The sequence below is a fragment of the Natator depressus genome, chromosome 11 (genome assembly GCF_965152275.1).
Source record: "Natator depressus isolate rNatDep1 chromosome 11, rNatDep2.hap1, whole genome shotgun sequence".
NCBI classification, from domain to species: domain Eukaryota; kingdom Metazoa; phylum Chordata; order Testudines; family Cheloniidae; genus Natator; species Natator depressus.
In genome coordinates, this window is record NC_134244.1 from 38,418,665 (window position 1) to 38,438,794 (window position 20,130).

The window sequence follows — 20,130 nt, forward strand, 5'->3', positions numbered from 1 at the left end:
ATTCCACTCACTAGACTCGACTTTGCTGATGCAAGCAAACAACTCCTTTTGGATCTGAGTCTCTTCACAATGGTTTTATACCAGTGTAGAACCATTGACATTCAAGAAGCTACACCTGATTTACACAGATGTAATTAAGGGAGAATTTGGCCCATTGACTGCAATTGAAGTTGAATTATTTGACTTCCCATTGAAGTTAATGGAAATTTCTCATGTGCAGCAGCTGTAGAATAAGGCCCCTGTTTAGTTCATGGCCCCCTGGGGCAGCAGGTGTAAAACAGGTAGTTTGCCCTGGACCCCACTTTTGAGAGAGGCCTCAGACCAAGTGGTGTTGGGACCCAGCATATGGGGTCATAGCACCACTCAGGTTTGGTCCAGCAACCCCTTCATCATGACAGAGGAAGAGCCAGGCAAATCTGAGTGAGTGGCATTGCTCTTGTGTGAGGTTGCAACGAATAACTGAAATTTAGCCCAGCAACCCTTCTGTCATGATGGAGGGGACACTGGGCCAAACTGAGTGGTGCTGCAACCCTGCATGCCTGGTCATAGCACCCCGAGCAGGGAGCCAGGCCTAGCCCTGTAGGACAGGACCCACACCTGTGAGGTGAGAGCAGGGCAGGCTTGCTCTCTAACCTCTCCTCCTGCCTCCCTTCAGTGGTGGTTATTTTTGGAAAGGATGGGAGGAAGCTTAGTTTCAGATTTTGCCCTAGGCCCCAAAAAGACCTGTGTGGCCCTGATTTGATTGATTTTTACAAGAGATTTCAAATGACTTTTTGCTAACCATATTGATAAAATGTAGAATAATGTTTCTTCATTTGTGTAGGGTGATCAAGGTCAGAGAGGTGTACGTGGATTATCGGGACCAACAGGAGTACCTGGACCTGCCGGTGCTAAAGTACTCTTAGTTTCGTACTGTATCTTTATCACTGAGGTCTCAAAGATATAGCTCATCAATGGTGGAGATGGTGGGGTGAAAAGGCCACTGCCCCCCACCTTTTAAACAGGAGAATACATGTCCCCTCACCCCCAGTTTTGAGATCTTGAACTCAGTCAGGCTCAATTGGAGTGGAGGAGGAGAAGAGGGCCCACACCCTCTCCTTGGCCCCAGACTGAAGCTGGGTGGTGTAATGGCAGATCCTCTTCCCTGCTTGCATGACAGAAAAGCAGTCAGGCCAAATCTGAGTGGGTTACTGGAGACCCCATGCATCAGGCTGCAACGCCAGACACTCTCTCAATGTTGGCCCAAATCATGACTAAGGCTAAGATTAGGTCACGGGTATTTTTAGTAAAAGTCATGGACAGGTTATGGGCAATAAACAAAAAGTCACTAAAAATACCCTTAACTACATCTCAGGTGCTGGGGGAGGGTGGGCGCTCCAGCAGACACAGCTGCTCTGGCGGGGTGCTCTGGTGGTCCCCGCTACTCCTCGGGGGGGAGCGGCCTGTGGTCCTGCTGCTGCTCCTGGGTGGGCGGATGGCCAAGGATCCTGCCACCACCACTGCTGCTTCCAGCGGGAGGTGGCTCAGGGGTCCCGCTGCCGCTCCTCCTCCAGGCTGAGGGGCGGCCCAGGGTACCACTACTGCTGCTGAGGGGTGGCAGCCTGGAGCGCCGCCACTGCTCCCGGACCACTGCTCCAGGGCAGTGCCCAGGACCAGCTGCCTAGGGCCGCCCAAACAACAGCCAGTGTGGCTGGCTCCAGGGCCACCCCAGCAGCTGCTCTGGCAGCCCTTGGGTCAGTCACACCAGCCGCTGCAGCGGCGGAAGTCCCGGAAAGTCACAGAATCCCTGACTTCCATGAAAGACTTGTAGCCTTAATCACGACGGAAGGGTAGCCAAGTCAAATCTGAGTGAGTGGTATAGTAACATGGCACATGGGGTTGCAACCCCACTCAAATTTGGCCCATTTTGATTGCTTCTCTTCCTCCACACACTTCTGCAGTCCTTCTGGTACCTTTGATCTGGCTTGTCCTATGCACCAAAAATAACTGCAATGCCATGAGCTCTCTCCTGCAAGAGATATGAATGACCACAAAAGTAAATACTCTCAGCACTTAATGCAAAACTCATTTCTTCAACTAAGGATTCGCTCAGTAAGTTCTTTACATATGGGAATGTAACATACCCACTCATATATACACAAACAAACATTTAAAAAACCCTTTGAACTAATCCCACTATTTTTTCTACAGTCTGGGAAAGAAGAGGAAGACTATTGTTATTTCTATGTTTAAATGTTTGGGAAGTACTTGGAATAATACAGTGATGGGGCTGACTTTGTCTCAGTAGGTACATGTGAAACAGACAGGGCTTGATTTTCCTCTTATTTACACTGGTTTCGTGTTAATGTAATTTCAGTGACTTTAAGTTACTCCTGATTTATCCCAGTGAGAATGAAAGGAGAATCAAGGCTATCATCTCTAGCAATTTCATGTCCTTCCTTCAGCTTTCTATGAACTCTTCTGATGTTCACAAACACACAAGAGGAGGAAAAATTGAAAAGGGGTAAAATATAGAGAAAAGAACATTTAAGAACTCTAAGTCACATGTATTTAGAGATGGAAATCTTGTATTTTAAGACAAGAAAAGTGGCTGAATTTTTTAGTGTTCAGTTTATTCCAATAGTAAAGCCCATTGAGAGTCTTCCTTTTGACTCCAATGTACTTTGGACTGAGCCTGTAGTGCATTAGTATAAGGATCTTCTAAACTTAAATATTGTAAAATGAACTAGAAAAAAGAAAAATCACATTTTCCGTTGAGGAATCAGTATTATACTGGTAACCAGTATAATTGCACTAGTTAGAACTTGTCATGATCACTTGCAATTTGTTTAATAGAACATTAAAACATCCTTCAAGAAATGTTGCTACCCAGAAACTGCTCAGGCCCACCTCTCATAAAAATTCATTCTACTTTTTTCATTTGCTGTAGGGTGAACCTGGTGGGCCAGGACGTCTTGGAATGCCTGGCCTTCCTGGTCGAGCTATTCCAGGACCAAAGGTAACATCTATACTCCAAGCTGCCAAATGTTTATGATCATCAACATATGGAATATATTAAGCATGCATTGTAGAGTATGGTGAGCTAATTAAACCAGGATATATATTTTCTTAATTATAGGGTGACATTGGGTTACCTGGTCCAGCTGGCCCAGTTGGAGAACCAGGAGTTGGGATTCCTGGCGCTAAGGTAAACCCCAAACTGGCAGACTAAAGTAAAAACATAAGAGAACCCAAGGTTGGCCTTACCCTATAAGTTGAAGAGCTGGTAACCTAGGACAGCAAATGCCCTATAACTGTCAGTGTGAATGACTGCAGTAGATTCGCAGAATCCCTCAAGAAAGACCAGCAAAAGACATTTAAAACCATCTTTACTCATCATTTTATAAATAACCATTTGAAAACTTGAAACCAAAATCTCAATTATTGAACATTTTTATTCCTCCAAGCCACAGCGGAGCTTATTCAAGATATTTGGGTTAGGCTGCCTCAATATATTTAATTAAATGTTGGTAAAATTTTTACCAACAGAAAGTCAAACAAAATAAGTTTATTAACTCTTATTATTCATGTGTTTCTATCTATCTTTATGGCTCCCATTATTGTATTCTGAGCAACTACTAAGTATTTTAAAATAGTTTAAAATAAAAGACAATCTGACATATTTTCTTTACAACTAGTATGAGAAATAGCTTAAGTAGTTTCAAGGATATTGTGTGTGTTTGTTTTTCTGCAGGTATGCATGGGTGGGTGTGTTGTGTTATGAATGTGAGTAACTAATCAAGGGAGAGCTAAGTTTAAAAATCAGTTTTGTTATGAGTTCTGAAAATGATTGAGTCTGTCCTCATTCTTCTCAAGAGAGAGTGTGAGTTCCATAATCTAGGACCTGCTTCTGTGAAAGTTCTATCTTTGGCACTTACAAGCCTCTACATGTTGATGGACAGTTTAATTGTTCCATAGCTGTTGTAAGAGCCATGACCACAGCGGGAGAGACAACCTCTCAGCTAGCTAGAGTCAATTGCATGGAGAGCTTGAGCTTTCTGTGTCCATTGGGAAGCAAGCACAGACAGCAGAGCATCTGGGTGACGACAAAAACTTACATGCCATTCACATAGGTTGCTGCATTTTCTCCCTGTTGCAGTTTTTTCAGGAGGTGGCTTCATTCCTAAGTATGAGTTACAACAGGATCACCGGCATGGCCAGATCAGAGTCCAACAGTTACCAAAAGGACCACGTAGCAGATGCCCTTGAAAGTGTGAGATGATATAGGAGAGGCAAATTATTACAAACACATTCCCTCTTCCCACACCCCTCAGTCTTGCCTAGCTTCATCTTTAGTCAGCTGCTCTTCATTCAGGTGCTATTTTGGCTAGATATCCAGAAAGATGAGCAGTGGTGCAGTTTACATTTGATGTCAACGACCCATGAAGTTGGGTGTTATTCCTATTCCTGTTTTTTTCAGTTTTTGTTGACTTTGTGCCTGTGACAGTCCCTTGAGTACAGTCAGTCAGACAGTTGTTGTCTGTGTCTGTCTGTCTTCCACACAGTAACAGGAGAATGAAAAACATTTTAAAATATAAGAAAATGAGATTTTGTAACCACACAAACTTAACAGGGAACTCAGGGGCAGAAGTAATGCGTGACAGTACTTTTAAAACATTTTTCTAAACTGACGGGATTTCAAGTTGATGGTTTCCCTTTAAATCCTCCATTTTATCCACAGAAAATGTACAACATATGCTGTGGCAGTGATAACTTCCTCCCACTGTTCTGCTGTAGTTTGGCAGCCTCAGCTGCAGGTACTGTCCCATGCAGTTAGAGGGTAATTCAGTTTCTGTGCCTCTCTGCTGACACTGTCAACAAGGGTGCCAATTCTGGGCCCAGTCCTGGAAGTTGCTGAATGCCCTCAACTCCGACAGGGCCTGGAGCGGTGGTATTTGAGATGTGAGCATTGGGAATTGGACTGAGGCCATCAACTCATTCTACATGGGCCACCAAATTGTAACAATGTATGGTAATTACAGAGCCTTTGGACAAGATTTGAACTGGCATTCTAGAACTGAAAGGCCCTGTAAGTCCTCAGAGCCTTTCGATCCCCTAACTTTAGCCCACTATTAAATCATCAGCCATTGATAAACTGAAATATACAAATAAGATAAAGCCATTTTCAGTATTTGTTTGCCAAATTCTGCAGATGAGTTTTATTTTTGTGTAAACCTACCTGACCGCTATTGTATGGGCATGCGCTTTAACTATTTTTCTGCTATTATCAGGGTGACCGTGGTCATCCGGGACTACCTGGACCATTTGGGCCAAAGGGAGATGGTTATCCAGGCCCACCTGTGAGTAGACAATTTTTTGACATGCCCGTTGTGAATAGATAAACATGACCAGAGGAAATTAGCCTCCATGGCTGTTGGACCGCAGGAAGTTTATGGGTCTCCTAGGCTCATCTGCCGTGGAGGCTCATCAAAGTGTTGGGAGTGAAAGGGAAATTTTCCCTCTGGGAAGCATGGGAGTCTAACTCCTTCCAAGGAGCAAAGCCTCTCATTCATTCTGATTACAATCTTCAAGAGATTACAAGTTGGAAATTTCTAATGCCATCACTGATGTTTCAAGCAGTATCCTTAATATCCTAATGCAGGGCTGGTTCTTCCCTTTTGACGTAGCTGATAGAACATCTAGTCAGAGTCAGCCAGGGAAACTGTTTAGAGCTAACTGTGGCGTTATGCCACAGTTCTGAAAATCAGTTCTTGCACAGCTGCAGGACACCAGTGGGAGCTCTGGGAAGCATCGTGCCTCAGGGAACTTCTAGAAAAAGCAGGTACCACACCACCTTTAAAGAGAAAGTAGTGTGCACATTCCTCTGCTGTTGGTCACTTTTGCTGACCTCTGTGGTGGGGTCCTTCTCACCCCTCTCAGCTCCCTTTCTCAGGCTAGGGCTGACAAATGCTCCCCAGCCACATGAAGAGGGTTCAAAGAGAAGAGGCTCCTTGTATCCTCATCCTCCTTTGCGTATGCATGAGCCAGGCACAGTCTGACCCTTAATCACTTGTATACCTGTAACATGCAGAAACACATACTGCAGGAGCTGTCAGTTACATGAGTGATGTGCCAACATTCCAGAGCATAGTGAACATTTATTGTGAAGAGAGCCCAAAGTGTCTAATGATGATGAGTCAGCACTGATCTACATTAAGTTCTCTAATATTTCTAATATTTAAGAATTAAAGAAGTTGATAAGTGTCAAAATGTTGTCAAGTGAAGTTAGTAAATGTCAAAATACAAATTACTGTCATGTTTTCTGATGCACTTGTGAAATCTGATGCTGGGATTCCTTGCATCTGGCTCATGGTATCAGAGAATCCTGTATCTCCAAACATGCATACAGTTCCCATAGACTTCAGTGCATGCTTTCCTGAAGGTAGAATTGAATGTGTTGTTTACAAAGAAAGAGTGTCCCATGAAAACACAACCCGCATCCCTTTGATGTAGCCTCAGATTAGATTAATAGTCTGTCTGTGTGTGCCTTCCATGTTAGGGACTTCCAGGTCTTCCAGGAGCTCCTGGTGAACAAGGCCCCGAAGGATTTGGATCACCAGGACCTAAGGTACAGGCCACTAAACTCAAATATAAAGCAAATTCTCATTTACATAGATATTATTTCCTTCAGATGGGTTATATTCAAAGTACAGTCAGGTCTGTTAAACCCAGATTTGGTTTATTCATTAGTATCTAAAATATTATCCCTTTCAGAGACTTCTAGTGCATGGAGAAAAGATGTGCTTTTTTCATATATTATTGCATATATTCCTCTGTATTTTTCAAAAATATATCAGTTATCAGATATATATCAGAGATCAAACATACTCAATATTAAACACAATCATGGCCTAAGGACTTTTCGTTTTCTCTTCAGAGGACACTTACAACCTGTTTAGAATAGAAATAATAATTAGCCTAATGAAAATCTCATGCAGCTTTCCTGAGAGATACTAGTAACCACTAATGAATATTCCATGGTCACATTATTGAAGGGCAATGAAGGGCTATGGACTATGTACACAAATGGAAGTAGCTCAAAGGAATCTACAAAATTTAGGGAGAACCCAGATTCTGCTTCAGTTGAAATAAATGGCAAAACTCCCACTGATTCCAATAGGAGCCTGATCAGATCTATAATTAACAAATACGTGTAGCACTGATATATGCTTTAGGTATGGTGCAATATCACCATAAATGTAATTGCCCTTTAGTGGTGCACTGTGGTACATTTATTATGTGCTGTGTCTCATTCTTTCATTCAAACTTTGCTTCAGAACTCAGTTATCCCTCTCTCTCCAATGACTAGTGAGTGTACAGAGCATAATGGGATATCACTTCCCTCTCCTATGAAGGTCACCTAGATGTACTGACAATTGTTTATATAAATAAAAAGGAGCTGGCAAGCTGATTTGAATTATACAAGTACTTTGATGGGATTTCTACAGTTTTATCACATTTTATATCTCTTGCCATAAAACTCCCTCCCAACATAACCAGAATACTGTCTGCCCCAGGCCCCTGAGGGATAAAGAGTAACACCAAACAGCAACTAAATAACATGCAGTCCAATTCAACTCCCATGAGAGTCAAAGGAATGACTCTCATTGGCTCAGTGGCAACTGGCTCAAACCCCTGGTTACTATATAATAAGAGTACTGAAATTATAGTGATGTTATGGCAAAGGCCATTTGCACCAGCTAAGAGGAGCTAGTCTTTTGTTCTTCAGTCAAGTTGGACAACTTGCCAGTGCTCATTCCTAGTTTAATACATTTTCTTTGACCCAACCTGCCCTGCTCTTTAATTAGACTTGTTCAGACATGTGCTTTGGTGTTTAGCTAATTCCCCTATTTCCTTTTGTCCCCCATTGAGCACTGCAGACAATGGAAATCATAAAAACAAGTGAAACTCTGGTATTCACTCAGGAGCAGATGTAGCTTCCCAATTCAATGAGTGCACTATACTAAACTATACTATAAATTTGGTGGGGAGCCCAAAAGCATAGGCTAGTGTCTTCTGCCTCTCAGGATGGACCCAACTCCCCACTCTGGGCATTGTGATCTGGCACAAAGGGTCACTTGGGCAACCATCAAACCTGAGTGGCACCAGATCACAATGATGACAGTGGGCACCCAGTCCCAGTCCCACAGGACAGAAAACATCGCTGTGGGATGAGTGCAGGGTGGGTTCACTCTCCAAGCCCCCTAGACTCCCTACCCTCACGTCTCCCCCTGCACTAGCGGAAGAAGTATATGTTTGCCTAGGGTCCAGTCAAAATGATACTCCTTTGTGATGTTTCAATATAAATACCTAGTAATGGAGTATATAAAACAATCAGTGTTTTTGTACCCTTGGTTTCATGATTTCTGTGGGTGCAACTGAACCCATGAAGCCATGCCTGAATTCAGTATGTGGTTTTTTACAAGTATCAATTTTCAGGGTGATCCAGGTGTTCGAGGACCAGTTGGTCTCCCAGGTCCTCCAGGAGAAGGCCTTCCAGGACCAAAAGTAAGTCAATTAAACAGTTTTGTCTCACTTCATCAACAATTTTATAAAAAAACAAATATAATGTTTAATATACAAATATAATATAATTATATATATATGTGTATATATATAAATATTTGTACATACACACGCGCACGCATGCGCACACACACACTGCAGTACTTTCTGTTTTCATGCTACTCTAGAAACAACTGGTCCCGTGAGTAAGATAGAAGGGGGAGTCAGTGTCCCCATTTTGCAGATGGGAAAACAGAGATAAAGTAATTAAGTGACTCACCCAGGCCAAGTGCTATTTTGTTTCTTACTATGCACAGAAAAAAGGAAATTTGTTAATTCAGTGATTGAGATCTGTCCAAGAAGTGTCACTTTTTCCAAACTTACTATGGGAAGGATCCTGCCTCCCTACAATCCCCATTCACGAAACCCTTGAATGTAACAGTATTGCTTACACCAGGGTAGGAGGCAACGAGCCTGCAAACTGGTTTTGTATTGCCTATACATTGCAGAGTAATGCTCCCAGAGGTTCAGTCCATGTTAGCATGGCGGACAGGGTCTTGGCCAAGGGATCTGTGACTACACTGATCAAATGGTACACAGTTATAGGGATAGGTACATCTGTCGCAGAAGCTAATGCAGCCAGAGGCTGCAGTAGCAACCACAGAGCAGCCACAGCCTGTAGACTGGGTACAGGATTGGGCCTGTAAGTGGGATCCACTGTATGGTTAGAGCCTTACAAATGATTAAAACAAAAGTTATGCACATAGAGATCAAAGAAGTAACCAGCACATTTTGTGTTTCAAAGTCTATTTCTTTTCAAATTTTGACCAACAGATCTAGTGAGAATTATTAGAGCTATATTTATATAAAATTCATGAATGTTAAAATGTGTTGGTTACAGTTATTTTCATGTGAATAACACAGAAAATCCATTAAAAATGAAACGTTTATAAATAGGCAACAAAGTACCATTTATTTGCTTTGCCATATAATTAGTGCATGTGTCTTGCGGTGTTTTAAAATGAATTTAGTGCTGGTGGAAGGTGCTATATTGGAAATTCTAGTTCTTTAGCCACAGGGCAGTCTTCTCCCCACTGCCTCACCAACGTGCTGCATCCTTTCACTGGAGAGCTCACCTCTAAGGGTGAGAGTGATTCACTGTCAGTGCCCAGTTAGTCCTTATTGAGTTTTCTGAAAGCTGAACTATATTACAGCCATTAGTTATCTGATAACATCTGAAAAACAAATATCTCCTTATTGTCTCTCTGATGAATCCTGGCCATGGTACTTCTAGGACAGGGGTGGGCAAACTTTTTGGCCCGAGGGCCACATCTGGGTTTGGAAATTGTGTGGCAGGCCATGAGTGCTCACAAAATTGGGGGTTGGAGTGTGGGAGTGGGTGAGGGCTTTGGCTGGGGGTGCAGGCTCTGGGGTGGGGCCAGAAATGAGGAGTCCAGGGTGCGGGAGGGGGCTCTGGGCTGGGGCAGGGGGTTGGGGGGGTATGGGGGTTTGCAGGCTCTGGCTGGGTGTGCGGGCTCTGGTCTGGGGCTGGGAATGAGGTGTTGGGGGTGCAGGAGGGTGCTCTGGGCTGGGACCGAGGGGTTCAGAGGGCCGGAGGAGGATCAGACTGGGACAGGAGGTTGGGGCACGGGAGTGGGTTAGGGGTTCAGGCTCCAGATGGCATTTACCTCAAGCAGCTCCCAGAAGCAGCGGCATGTCCCCTCTGACTCCTACGCAGAGGCAGGGCCAGGCAGGTCTGCGTGCTGCCCCATCCACAGGTGCTGCCCCTGCAGCTCCCACTGGTCATGGTTCCCGGCCAATGGGAGCTGCGGAGGCAGTGCTTGGGGCAGGGAAGCATGAAGACCCCTGGCTGCCCCTACATGTAGGAGCAGAAAGGGGGACATGCCGCTGCTTCCAGGAGCTGTGCAGAGTCATGGCATGCGCACAGCAGGGCAAGCCCCCGACCCCGCTCACCGGCTGGAGCTCAAGGGCCGGATTAAAAAGATTTAAGGGCCGGATGTGGCCCCCGGACTGTAGTTTGCCCACCCCTGTTCTAGGTGGACATCACACGTTATTGAGGAGTAACATGAAATTGTGTGATGATATGTTTGTTTTATTAGGTACTGTATTTAACATGTATGGGTTTTTCTCCATTTAGGGAAATGTAGGACGGCAAGGGTCCCCAGGCCTCCAGGGACCTCCAGGTGAAGGTATTCAGGGATCTAAGGTATAAAGACTCACTGACTTCAGTGCTCATACGTACCTCAGGGGAGAACCTGACCATCACAATATAAAGGAATTGAGAAACAGATTGCCTGTTTTTATTGCATAGGGGTGGGTATTTGTTTCCTGTTTTGTTTTTTTTTTAATACCCTGGTTGGCTAAGGGGCTGAAGGTGGAGACTGAAAAGAGTAACATGAGCATCAACAGTGACTGTCCTCTTCCTCACTGCTAGATTAACAGCAAGGCCAAGGGGAGGTGGTCCAAGAGTTTCCAGGACAGATAGGTTCTAGTCTCAAATATAGTTAGCCTTGCAAGAGGGCACCAAAAAACAAGGCCATGTTTCCCTGTTCCTTTTCTGTCAATCCCTGTGATGCACACTTGTGCCAAGCTTAGAGTAGTTCGATTAACTGTCAGATGGGAAGAAGGTGCAGCACTGAGTCTAGATGTCATGCTCCTCTTCTCCTATAATTGGGACTTTTACACTGTAAAGGGATGCATCAGTGGAGAGTGATGATTCAGACCAAAGGGATGGGAGAGAGGAATGAGTGGGAGAGACACAGAGAAGATGGAAAAAGAAACAGAAAAAGCCAATTTTATTTTAAAATATTAAGAAGGAAAGCAGGCGTGTATATGTGGCTGGCATGTACAGCCCTTATTCACCCTGGTGAGAACTTGCTCCTGTGAGAAGGTCCCATTCACTTTAATTTGTCTATTTACACAAATAGGTGGTCAGCAGGGCGAATAAGGGATTCACAAGCTGGCCCTTCTAAGGGTTGGAGACAGGAAGCTCAAAAATATTCTTGATGGGAAGCAAGGAAAGCATATGCCAAAAATATATCTGCATAAAGAAATCTACATGACCTGTGATATTATTCAGTATATTCATTAAAATGTAGCTTGAAACAATTTTGCTGTGAACATTTAACATTAATATATGATGAATGGTCATCAAGTGTTAACATTTCTAACTGAAATATCATTAGGGTGAGCAAGGAATTCAAGGAATGCCAGGACCTCGGGGGCCTCCTGGGGAAGGACTACTTGGACCAAAGGTACAGTATATAAGTGAAAGATAATGTCTGGTGCCCAGTTCTCCCCTTGAAGTCAACATACTGGAGTCAACTCCGAGTGGAGTTACTTCTATTCTGGGGAGAAAGACTAGGGGATGAGGATTTGTAGGGCAATTATGTAACAGAGAATATAGTTAGAGATGAGGAAAATAAGGAAACAGTATTCCAGATGTCCTATTTTATCTTGCCATACTATAGTCTGATTAGGTGCAGTGGTATGCAGAACTTTTTAAATTGAGTTTTTACTAATGTGGCAGCAGATTGTTCCGTTTGCCATCTAGCTCAGTGGAGTCTGCTCCTTGGAGCTTCTACTCTGTCTAATAGAGTATGTCTTCTTTTCATTATCATGCACGCTTCTTAAAAAGTGAGCCAATGAGAGATTCACAGTAGAAAGCCAGAATTTCAACTCCAGTATTTTCTTCCCTCACAGATATTATTAATCTGATTACATCTTACACAAGTCAGAGTGCAAGAAAGCAATGAAAAGCTTTATCTGAGTTTAGTACAATTTAAAGGTACTGTTGTAACTAACTCTGGGCTTGATCCTGCAAGGTGCTGAACACCTCATTGTAAAGTGCTCAGTGACTCCTCTTAAGGTCAGTGGGATTTGGGAACATCCAGCCCCCCACAGGATCAGGCCTTCAGTTTAATATTTTATACAGTACCTTTCACAATATTACAATTTAAATATATTTTGAAATATGACATGTAGAACTTATTACAATAAAAAGCAACAGAACTTTGGTAGAATAGTTTTTAGTCCTTTCCACCAGCTGCACAGGGTTTCCACAATGACAGCTAGATATAAAATGAAAAGTTTAACTGAAAGATGTGACTTACAGCTATTGTCTAACTAATGCATTATTCCAAGGGTGATCGCGGTGCTGCAGGTGAAAGGGGAAGAAAAGGAGAAAAAGGCAACATGGGTGATCCTGGTTTGTTCGGAGAACCTGTGAGTTCCTACAATTTATCAATGAGTTTGTTGTAACAAATTTTAAACACCCTAAGTATATGGCTGCATAAAGTGTTTTCATCACTATTTAACTGCAAATAATCTGAAATGCTTATGAAAAAGTCAAACTATGCAAGGATTTTAAAGACAGAATTCCTTATAAAATAAACATTCCCTTGCTCAGTGAGAGTCCGGAGGTCAAAACAATAGGTGCAGCTTCTTCCTTAGAGAAGTGAAAGTCAATCAACTTAAAAAGAAAAGGAGTACTAGTGGCACCTTAGAGACTAACCAATTTATTTGAGCATAAGCTTTCGTGAGCTACAGCTCACTTATGCATCCGATGAAGTGAGCTGTAGCTCACGAAGCTTATGCTCAAATAAATTGGTTAGTCTCTAAGGTGCCACAAGTCGTCCTTTTCTTTTTGCGAATACAGACTAACACGGCTGCTACTCTGAAACCAATCCACTTAAAGGTACACAACCACATAGTTCTGTTCTAAAGTCAAATTTAACTGTCAATCAACCCTTTCCATAAAAGAGAAATGACTAAGTGGGGGCATGTGTTTATGGAAAGGAATACTGATGATGGGGAGAGACCCAAATAATCATCATAGCAAGGAGTGGAGAGAGAGAGAGATGGGAAAAGCCTGATGACCAACTCCTCCTCTGCCATTTGCTTCTTGTTTAGTGGGATTTGTTTGTGTTTTGTTTCATTTTTTTAAATAAAACTGCCCCAGCCCTTAACCCTGGTATTGAGCCTATCATTGTCTACTTGTGCACACAAAGGGGAATTATGGCAATCCTAGAGTTCTTGCAGCTACTCCTATAGTAGCAGGTTGGGAGACAAAATGTTCTGGGAACTGGCACTTGCAGAGCATGGCAGGCAGGTAGTAATTTGCGTGAGTTCTCCCTTCCCTCCATAGATGGTAACTCATAGCCTTGCAGCTGGAGGTTTGGGGTCTTCCGGTCTTCATAGCATTTTGATCATTCTTCTGACTAGACTCCAATTACAGCTGCAGTCTCACAAGACTTGTACTGCCCAGAAGGCTGTACATATTTTGTGTCGGACTGAGCCCTAATATTTTAACTGTACATTTTTATAGAAAAGAGAGAGTTCTTATTATCTAAATATTATATAATTACAAGGCTGATAAAATAATGGTTCACATTACAGCAGTGGTTACTAATTAATTGCTAATAGCTAAATTATGGTCTTCATTGCAGGGTAGTACTGGACCCAAGGGAGAGCAAGGCCTAACAGTAAGCAAATCCTGTTGTAAATTCCATTAATGCAAGATACAAATTAAATGCAAGATGTTATGAGTTAATGAATCACATGGGAATTATAATTTGGAATGTTTCCTGATTGAGTCTTACATTGAGAAAAAAATTTAAGAAGTCTCGCAACCGGCTATATTATCCACATTTAAGAAACAATACAAAAGGTGCCTGACTTAAGTCCCATTGACTTCAATGGGACTTAAACACTCCTGTAAGAGTTTTGCTGAACTGGGGCCCTGATGCAGTTCAGGCTCAGCAGAGGCATAATTAAGCTCGCAGCATGAAAGACTATGGCATTTTTTATCAGAACAAATATCTGAAATTTAAATGATTGGCAAGGACAATATTATAGGTCATCTGAAAGTGCACAATTGTCAAATAATGTGCTATTTGTTATTTTCTATTATTTTCTTTCTTAGAGAGAAGATATAATTAAGTTAATTAAAGAGATATGTGGTAAGTGTTCAATCAACCTTACATTTCAGATCCTGTTTATTAATTTACTTTTACCTTCTCCTCTTCCCACCATGAGTACAGAATAAAGTTAACATTGCATAGCCAGTATATGGTAATATATTAAGCTCTACTCAAGTTATAATGGAAGTAATATCCATTATAAACAAACAAGACTAAGTATAGTAATAAATTCAGAACTAATCATGATTTGATTTTTATTCTTCCTCTACAGGCTGTGGTATTAAATGTAAGGAAATACCTATGGAGCTTGTGTTTGTGATTGACAGCTCTGAAAGTGTGGGACCAGAAAATTTTGAGATAATTAAAGACTTTGTCACTGCATTAGTGGATAGAGTAACTGTAGGCAGAAATGCTACCAGAATTGGTCTTGTACTCTACAGTTTAGAGGTTCGGCTAGAATTTGGACTTAACAGGTACTCAACCCAACAGGACGTGAAACAAGCAATTAGAAAAATGCTGTATATGGGGGAAGGTACATACACAGCAACTGCTATCCGCAAAGCAACACAGGAAGGATTTTTTGGTGCTCGAACTGGTGTGCGAAAAGTAGCTATAGTATTAACAGATGGACAGGCAGATAAGAGAGAGGCTGTTAAATTGGATATCGCTGTCCGAGAGGCCCATGCAACCAACATTGAAATGTATGCAATAGGAATTGTAAATACTTCAGATCCAACACAAGTTGAATTCTTGCGTGAATTAAATCTGATCGCATCAGATCCTGACAGAGAACATATGTATCTCATTGATGATTTTAATACTCTTCCAGGTGAGTGCATTTTGTTTTAATTGTGTTAAATATTTGTAAATTAATCCAGAGCATGCTAAACTTGTCCAGTGGAAAGAATGGCTTGTTTTTCTCTCTGTGTAAACTTCCAGAGATCTTGGCCTAGATTCTGAGCTATACTGGGTGCATCTTGTGGGATGGGGTGCAGTAGTTTCTGAGGCTGGTAAAGGAGTGGTCCAACACATAGCATAAATTAGAGCAGTCTTTGGGCTGCTTTAATTTACACTAGGCTGCACATGTCCAAATGGAATCATTCTGGCAGCTGGGAATTGCAGAAGCACTGAGATGGTCCAGTGACACCAGCTATGCCAAAGGGCTGGGTAGAGGTAAGGTATTGAGCTTCTACATTGGCTCAATGCCAGCCACAGGTTCCACTTACAAAATGGGAATTCCCAAATAGGTAATTAAGCGAGGTGTCCAGCTGATTTGCACCACTGGCCTAATGCAAAGCATCCAGAGCAGGTAGCCAGAATCTGGCCCACTGAGCCAAATCCTGATTTCTTATTCTCTTCCATGGGATTAGTTACATGACGAAGGCAAGCAGGATTTGGCCTATTATGAGGTAATGACTAAGAGATATTTTAAGAGATTCAGAGGCTTGAATAAGCACAGTTGGCTGAGTTTAGAGAAACAGATCTTGTTTTATGCCACAATGTGCCATGCACATTGGAGTGCAAGTAATGGAGGTCTGAGGGAGCTGGAAGACTTATGACGAATAGTCCAGAGGGGTTGTCTGTATTATTAATTATTGCATGTAAATAACCTTATTTCCTGATTGAGTCTCTACTTCCATAAATAATGCTGTTCTCTCTTCTTTAAGCTTTGGAGTCCAAATTAGTAAACCAGTTTTGTGAAGACGAGCATGGTGCCTTAATATATAATCGTATTGGAAATGGTGCAAGCATAAGTGGACCATCTATCCATTCATTGTCTTCCGGTTCTTCACATTACTTACTTCACAGCATCAATAATGTTAATGGACAATCAGTTTCATCAGACAGGCATGGAACATCTGTGAGAGAAAGCAAGCTTTCTCAACCATTAGTTCCGGTATAAAAATGCATCATTTATTTTAATAACCAACTGGCTTCTTTGTACATCCTTGTCTGCTAATGGATGCAGTACATCAGATTTTTTCCCCCTAGTTCCCTCTACTGGTTGAGCTAGTGGAGTTTCTCCTTTACCTCACTGGGAATTCTGAGAGCTACATCTTGTGAATGAGAGTTCTGATGCAGCATGTATGCAGTTAACTAACAATAGTAACAATATCCATGAAGAGACAAGGATTATTACAAACATGTTTTATAATAATATATTTGTGCTGTAATATAAAGAATGAGATATTGAAAGGGCAGTTATACTCTGAAAAGAAACTCTAAGAAGTGGTTTCAGAGTAGTAGCCGTGTTAGTCTGTATCCGCAAAAAGAAAAGGAGTACTTGTGGCACCTTAGAGACTAACAAATTTATTTGAGCATAAGCTTTCGTGAGCTACAGCATCTGATGAAGTGAGCTATAGCTCACAAAAGCTTATGCTCAAATAAATTTGTTAGTCTCTAAGGTGCCACAAATACTCCTTTTCTTTTTTCTAAGAAGTGGCATTTCTACTCTATGATTCTATATTATATTTTTGCTGATTACAGAATTTTGAACAGCCAAAACCACAAACCTGTCCTGGGATGAGAGTCAAGCTGTTTTCTTCGGGCTCATGCATCACCACCAGACACCAATATTCCTCACCAAAATTTAGTTAACAATTCTCTGGCTTATGCATGATCCAGAATAGAATACAGTTCACTCTCACATATTACTACAAACTTAGCTAATTGGAGAAAAAATAACTTATTTTTGTCAGAAAAATAAACAGATTTAACTTTGAATTTGCATAGGGACCTAATCAGAATACTAAAATGGTGCCACTTTTCGTCACTCTTGGTACCTTAACAACACTTTAAGAAACAGCATTGATGGTTCCCAAATAGAATCCCATCTAGTCCTAGGCTCAAAAATCAGAGTTACTTGTGGATTCTTCAGGAGCCCACCTCATTTTTAGGGACATGGTTAACCTAAAAGCATTTTAAAATTAAAGAAAATGAAACATTTGTTTCAGACCAAAGAATCATCTGTGGCAGTTTATGAAGACCATGAAGAGGAGGCTGAGGAAGATGAGCAGCCACCCTTGCCTTCAGTGAACACCAGAGGTATTTTCACTATCATCTTGCTTCTTACTATTTCACGTCCTAATTTTTCTAGGCCAGACAAAAAACAATTATTTTTTCTTCACTTGCAGTAGTGGTATCATCACTGCCATCATCACAACCAGACAAAATGCTGTCACCATCTCTTTCATCAGCTTCCTCTGTGTTGCTTACACCCAGACCAGGTTATACATTATACTCAACTTTTAATTTTGATTACTTGAACATTAACCTTTATTAAAGATTCTAAATCAAAGTTATGTCTTCAGGACTAACTCATTTCCTAGGTTTGGTAAAGCTATGATGGGAAGGAGGGACCATTTTAGGATTTAGAGTGGACTCAGTCCCATTGCTTCTCCAGCATCTTCGTCCAACATGCCCTGCCTTCCCCAACAGCCAGGACTAGCTGCTTCCCTCATGCTATGAACAGAAACAGAGGCCAGGGTCAGAAAAAATCTGAGGGAAGGTCTGCTCTAGATGTGGGTGATTCCCAGTACGAGGGGGCATACTTTCACTAGCTCTCATCGAGCTAACGTGCTAAAAATAGAATGTAGCTGTGGCAGCATGAGCTGCAGGACAGAGACCCCCAATACATACCCATCAGAGATGCTAGGCACATACTCAGGGCACCTAACCCATCCCACAGCTCACACTGCTGTGGCTACGTTCTTTTATCATTGATTTATTTTGCTTATCAGCTCTTCTGTTATGTGCAGCACTTGATTACCACCTATTGCCATTAGAAGTGAAGTGTGCACATCTTAGAAAAAACACTGAGTACAATTTCTGATTCTAATAACTATTCTAATGCGAGGGCTCCAATACCACAGTGATGGATGCTGTACCTGAACTTGATGGACTATGTATTGTAGATAGTTAACATAAGGGTTTTAGAACCAGAAGCTTTCACACACAGTACCAATGCAAGAATACTGTATATACTTCCTAGATCTTTAGCCTATCAGTCTTTTCTCCCTCTTAGCTGCTGGTAAGATTGTCTGCTGACAGTTAGCTTCCAAAATTGTCAGACTGTTTCCAAACTTTTCTTTATAGTCTGTATGGATAATAATTTTATTGCACAATATTTCGAATTATAATTTTTATGATTTATGAAGGTGCCTGTCTAATAAAGGCGCACATTTAATTAGGCTTCCAAATTTCAACTAAAATCTTTAAAAATTTCAACTGAAACTTTACATTGCTCTATCACTTTGGCAGCAATAAAACAGTTTAAAAGGCACAAACATTGAGAGTTATTTTCACATGCTGAGAGCTCTTTTTATCCTTTGTTTTTTAAGAAAATATCCTGGATCCACGATGTAAATTGAGATTAGATCAAGGGTCATGTCGTGTGTATATAATAAAATGGTACTATGATAAACAAGCCAATGCCTGTGCTCAGTTTTGGTATGGCGGTTGTGATGGAAATGCAAATCGCTTTGATGCTGAAGATGAATGTAAAAAGGCCTGTGTATTTTATTCTGGAGGTAAGTCTGTATACATTTTTCTACATTAAGAACTAGTATTTTATGTGATTCTCTAGTATGGTTAATTATCTGGTATCCTATATTACATACCAAAAAAAGTTAAAGAATGTTATTAACATAAAGTCAAACATTCAAAAGGTAGAAAATGCCTAAATTAAGGCTGCCTGTGCAACCTTAATGTTGCCCCCTTGTGCATAAGCAAAATGATACAGGCTTTAATTACATGACAACATACTATTTTTTTCTATAGGACCATATTCAGTAGTACATAGAATGTAAGCTTTCTGGGCAAGGATTACCTTTTCACTACAAATCTGTACAGCACATAGCACAATGGGATGCTGATCCTTGAGTGGGGCCCCTAAGTGCTACTGTTACTCAAATTATAAAATAATAAGAGTAGGCAAATTTAAATTGTACATATGGCTTGGTTTAAGTAACATTCTTTGTGTGTAAGTCTCTGAACAGTATAATTATGTACCTTCTTCTCCTCTGTTACAGAAGACTAAAGTTTGATTTGAATTCTGCAACAAAGACGACTTCTTTTTTTAAGTAAAAACTGAAAGTTTTACACAAGTGCTGTTTTTACACTTGTAAAGTATTTTGATATAATACTTAAATAAATCACTGTACATCAACTTACAATTTGAAAGCAAATACTACTCAGGGGTTATCATCACCTATGTCTGTCAACTTGCTATCTATCAATATTAGAGCTTCAACGAGAAGGACAAATATTTTAAGAGAAAGTGGCATAGAGAATTCTTGGGGTTATTTTCCTAGCTCTACCAATTAACAGTTCCATGATCTTGGGAAAGTCACATATGTCCTCTATGTTTCAATCCACCCATTTGTAAAATGAAAGACTGTAATATTGCTCCCTTATGGGGAGGGTCTGATGCATAAGTAATTTATGTTTACAAAGTACTTTTAAGATCACTATGAAAGTCATTGTATACATGCAAAATATTGTATTTGTAACTATACAAAAACATTGTACTTCTGATGTAAAGACTTTCTTTAGTTTCCGTTGGCTAGTAAGATACAAGATGAATCTATTTAATAATGCCTAGAAACATATGTGACTGATTATAACGGTAACTAGCATTGCTAAA

At 41.2% G+C, this 20,130-nt stretch overlaps 1 protein-coding gene across 1 annotated transcript in view; it reads left to right on the forward strand.

Moving 5' to 3' along the window:
• LOC141995588 (uncharacterized) overlaps window positions 1-20,130 on the forward strand; it is a 59,073-nt gene extending 38,943 nt beyond the window's left edge. Inside the window, exons 20-36 of the mRNA XM_074966834.1 lie at window positions 824-895; window positions 2,930-2,998; window positions 3,119-3,187; window positions 5,271-5,339; window positions 6,539-6,607; window positions 8,479-8,547; window positions 10,703-10,771; window positions 11,751-11,819; window positions 12,709-12,789; window positions 14,013-14,048; window positions 14,489-14,525; window positions 14,758-15,315; window positions 16,154-16,383; window positions 17,441-17,531; window positions 17,621-17,713; window positions 18,827-19,015; window positions 19,517-20,130. Of these exons, the coding sequence (XP_074822935.1) occupies window positions 824-895; window positions 2,930-2,998; window positions 3,119-3,187; window positions 5,271-5,339; window positions 6,539-6,607; window positions 8,479-8,547; window positions 10,703-10,771; window positions 11,751-11,819; window positions 12,709-12,789; window positions 14,013-14,048; window positions 14,489-14,525; window positions 14,758-15,315; window positions 16,154-16,383; window positions 17,441-17,531; window positions 17,621-17,713; window positions 18,827-19,015; window positions 19,517-19,524 (1,878 nt within the window). The 3' untranslated portion in view covers window positions 19,525-20,130. The remainder of the gene's footprint in view (window positions 1-823; window positions 896-2,929; window positions 2,999-3,118; window positions 3,188-5,270; window positions 5,340-6,538; window positions 6,608-8,478; window positions 8,548-10,702; window positions 10,772-11,750; window positions 11,820-12,708; window positions 12,790-14,012; window positions 14,049-14,488; window positions 14,526-14,757; window positions 15,316-16,153; window positions 16,384-17,440; window positions 17,532-17,620; window positions 17,714-18,826; window positions 19,016-19,516) is intronic.